The sequence below is a fragment of the Limulus polyphemus genome, unplaced genomic scaffold (genome assembly GCF_000517525.1).
Source record: "Limulus polyphemus unplaced genomic scaffold, Limulus_polyphemus-2.1.2 Scaffold1793, whole genome shotgun sequence".
Classification (NCBI taxonomy): domain Eukaryota; kingdom Metazoa; phylum Arthropoda; class Merostomata; order Xiphosura; family Limulidae; genus Limulus; species Limulus polyphemus.
Window position 1 is genome coordinate 107,853 of NW_013667403.1, and position 4,454 is coordinate 112,306.

A 4,454-nucleotide genomic window follows, 5' to 3' on the forward strand; every position below is an offset into this window, starting at 1 on the left:
ATGTTGATACAAAAGCAAACTGTTACCAGTTTTATTTAGATACATAATATGCTGGGAATACTTATTTTTGTGGATACATAAATTGGTGTTAGGTTGATGTAGGTACAAAAACGTACTGTTACTGGTTTTATGTAGATATGTAATATACTGGGAATGCTAATTCTATGTTTATACATAAATTTATGTTGGGTGAATGCTGGTACAAATATAGACTGTTACTGGTTTTATGTAGATACATAATATAATGTGAATACATTACAGTTTGGTATTAGTTCTGTAATAGACTGGCACTTGTTCATGTAAATACATGTGAATTGGTTCCAGTTTAAACATATTATGGATCAGTATTGTTTCAATGGGGATACGTAACAAACTGATGATATTTAATTATAAAATTCACTCCTTAAATATAGTCTTATGGTGATATTTGTACAAGCAGAAATATTTTGATCAAAACAGCAACTTCTTAAATTGGAAATCAAAGAACAGTAAAGTTGTATTGAACTTTTGTAATTAATAGAATTTGATGCTGTTTTTTGTAAATTAAGACAAGAAGCCTGTTTTTTTTTGTATGAATATCTCATTAATTTTTACTAATTACTGTTTTTTGTTTTTAGGGCAGCTGCTTTAGATGTTGAGCCTGTGTATACTTTTAGAGGCCACATGTAAGTTCTTGATTTTGGATTCTCAAATCATCAGATTTGGCCTTTCAAAGTTTCCTGTTACTTTGATAAATAAGCAAGATCAGCAACATGTATTACGTACTACAGCATATCCAGCTCTCACTAGCTAATTTTATCAGTGATAAAGAATGTCTTCAAAAAAGGATTAAACATTTCTTGAAGTGAAAGTGAATAAGACTGTTTCATATTTATATATTGTACTTCATTTCTTCACCATTGAGTAAGGTTGAGATTGGCCCATTAGACTCGGAGGAGTTAGGGTGCAAAGAAACACACATTTCATCTTTATTAATAATTTAATATTAATGAAGATTGTAAAAGAAAGAGTTTAGCTTTACATATAGCTATGTATGTTTTAATAACATTCATCTGCATGATTTTACTAAACATCATATATTTAGAAAGTTTGTTAAAAGGTAAAAATTAAATATCACTCATACTTTTAAATGAATGGGAATGGGCTAACTCTATTGGACCAAATCTGTATTGGGGAAAGAATAGTAACTATAATTCTGAAATTATTATATGTAGTACATGCATGAAATGTGTTGAGCTTTTAGTAAAATGTACAAGTCTATCGCACACTAAAAATCGGATATATTATAAAAGTATTTGTACTCAAGATATGTCTGTGATTTGACAACGTCAGTCTGAATCAGATTCTAAGAAATCAGATGTACATGTGAAGAATATAAATACTATTGTCCATTGTAGAGTTTGCATGACCATTAGAACCACTAAAATGCATATCTACCGTTTTTCATTATCCATTTATACTGTATCTGATATGTATTTTCCTGAACCACAAATTGGCACTGAGTAATATAGAACAAAATGGTGTTGAATACATAATGTGGTAAAAACTTTGTTTTCCAGCATCTTCACATCCATAACACTTATAACCAGAAATTATAATATCTTCAAACACAAATGCTCATTGTAGGAATCAGCATTCATTCAATATCATCCAGGATGTCTTGAAGCTTCAGTGGTTAGCCATCTGTACCAAGCTTACTTTATCTGTAAATGTTCTTTACATCCTACAGTTATGGCTTCTAATTCTAACAAGAAATCAATGTTTTTATATAATTAAAGGTTTTTTGTAACATTTATTATTGTTTAAAACTGTTATTGCTGTAGATGATGTAGAAATAACAACATGTTAAAATATTTCCTGTAAAGTGTGGTAAGAAAAGTGCTTTTGTGACTGCAATTTTCACCTATTCAACACTGCCCAGGTTCAACAGATGTCAGAAAATAAGCTTTTATTGTACCTTGTTGAACAGTACCGTGTAAAAGGGCATGGCTTTTTCATTTTGATCCCCACCCATGCACGTACTGTTAACTGATAGAAGTATCATGTCTGGTATTACATTATAATATTTTAATGTTGGTAAAAAAAAGTTAACTTCAGAAAAAAATCTTGTGAATTTTCCAATTGTATTGTAATAAACACATCTTTTGTATATAAAGATTGATAAAAATCTTAGCTAATTTAATTCAAATATTGTAGAAAACAGCTAGGACCAGTGTGCACTTTTCAACTGTCTAGTGTACACCTGGATAGCAAGTATCAAAATTCAAGTGAAAGAATAGTTACACCATTATCTTAAAACCTTTTTACTTAAAATTATTTTGTTATTGATATTTTATGTAATTCACAAAGAAACATGAAAAACATGTTCCAACTTTTATTTCTGCTCAGTTTCAAGAAGTCTTACATGTAATAATGCATTTAACAATTTTTTATGCCCATCCCAAAGCATAGGTTTTTATTCAATAAGCATTGGTTATCCCTTAAAAATATAATGATTCACATATTGTTTTTCACATGATATTATTTGTCTTTCACGGGTTTTATTACTATAGCATTAGTTTCCACCATTATTAGGTAAAACAGATTATAAGTTATTTACGTAAGTGTAGAGTAAATAAAGTGACCTGAACAGTAACTTGTGGTTTTCTGGGAAAGTTACTAGCTAGAGGTCCAGTAGAAAATGACGAAGGATCTAATGGAAAGCTTAGAAGACTTGTAAATGAAAAAATTTTATAGTTTTTTTTTAGACATTCTTTCATGCACATATGGTATCAAAAAGCTCTCACTCAAGTGCTTACTTAACAATTAGTTTGGTAATCAAAAATTTTCCTGTTCAGTTAGATAGGTTGTTTGAATGAACATCATGCACATTGAAACTTGTGGTTCGGTTGGGCAGTTATTTGTAATCCTGAATCACAGGAAGAAAGTTCATTCAGTTATGTTTTTATCAGCATTTCTTTTAAACTCTCCACTTGTGGTAACTACTTTACTACTACCCCCCCCCCCCCAGTGGCACAGCGGTATGTCTGCGGACTTACAACACTAGAATCTGGGTTTTGATACCTGTGGTGGGCAGAGCACAGATAGCCCTTGTGTAGCTTTGTGCACAATTAAAAACAAACAAACTACTTTACTATATTAAAAAATTCATTATTTTTTCTAATAGTTGTTTTTCTGCTATGCTTTTCTCAAATCTTGTGATGATAAAGTTTTTAACGTAACTTGAAGTATAAGAAATAAAATGCAAGGCAAATAAAACAATTTTGTTATGTATAAAGATCATTAGTCATTAACCCTTCCGAGATGGGACTTCCTATGGTCACAGATCAAAGGCCATGTCATCACATTTTTAGATTCACATTCAAAATTTTATTGAACTACTATTTTATAAATGTATGTTAATAAGTTTGTTACGAAATTGTATATTATAATTCAAATTTTAGTATTATACATTAGTTAATTTCTTAATTTAAAAGTAAATATAAAAAAAATCCTAAATATCGATTTGTGTGGGTCACATGGTATGTTGAATGCAACATTGGTTCAAATTACATGTTTGTGATGTCCAAATACAAACTCTATAGTTTTTTACAAATTAGATACTCAAATTACTGATACTTAAAAGCTAGAATATAAGATTTAAGCTGCCTATCTTTTCTATTTTCTGAGATATTAATATATTTATTGAATCAACTAAGGTGGCCCCACCCACCTCTTCCATTTTTGAAAATACTTGCTTGTGTACACCTACTTTGCCCAATGATGTGTGTAAAACCAATCATAAGCTTGGAATGTCCCCTGAGTGTTTTTCTCAGCCTCTGCAAAGTATATTTGCATGGGAAAGTTTTTCTTTTCATGCTAGATTCCAAGTGGTAAGGTATGAGCTCAAAAAATCATTTTTTGGACTCAAATACAATTTAATTCTAAGCTTGATAACTTATAGTGGAATTCTGTGGTATTGAAATAGTAATTTATAATTTTTTGTTTCAAAATGCATATATAAAACCTTAAAAAAAATTGTTTTACATCCTCTACATGTGAAATTTGATAATGCTTAGGAACTTGTGGCAAGTAGTAAATGAGTACAAAGTTTGTAACTAGAAGAGACAATTCTTTTCTATACTTCTTTATTTGCTGTTCTATGTTTAAAGAAAAATAACTGAAATTTAAGAACTTATTTGTAAATAGTAATATTGTCTATACATATATAATGTATTATAACCAAAATGTGACTGTATTTTACAAAATACTAGAACACAGCCAAGACAGTTCACTTTGTAAAGTGAAGTTTTATATTCTTGGATATGGTAACATGAGTGCACGTGTGCTGAATCATTGCAACTTCTGTAATGTTAGTCAGGCATGGCTGAAATGTCAAGAAAATAAAAAGAATAAATATGTATAGATGTATAATATTATGATTTTGAAGCTGCTTAGAATAAACATTTGCATTT

General features: G+C 29.7%; 1 protein-coding gene across 1 annotated transcript in view; it reads left to right on the forward strand.

Moving 5' to 3' along the window:
* LOC106464956 (striatin-3-like) overlaps nucleotides 1-4,454 on the forward strand; it is a 60,331-nt gene that overhangs the window by 37,880 nt on the left and 17,997 nt on the right. Inside the window, exons 14-15 of the mRNA XM_013925130.2 lie at nucleotides 618-665; nucleotides 2,197-2,267. Of these exons, the coding sequence (XP_013780584.1) occupies nucleotides 618-665; nucleotides 2,197-2,267 (119 nt within the window). The remainder of the gene's footprint in view (nucleotides 1-617; nucleotides 666-2,196; nucleotides 2,268-4,454) is intronic.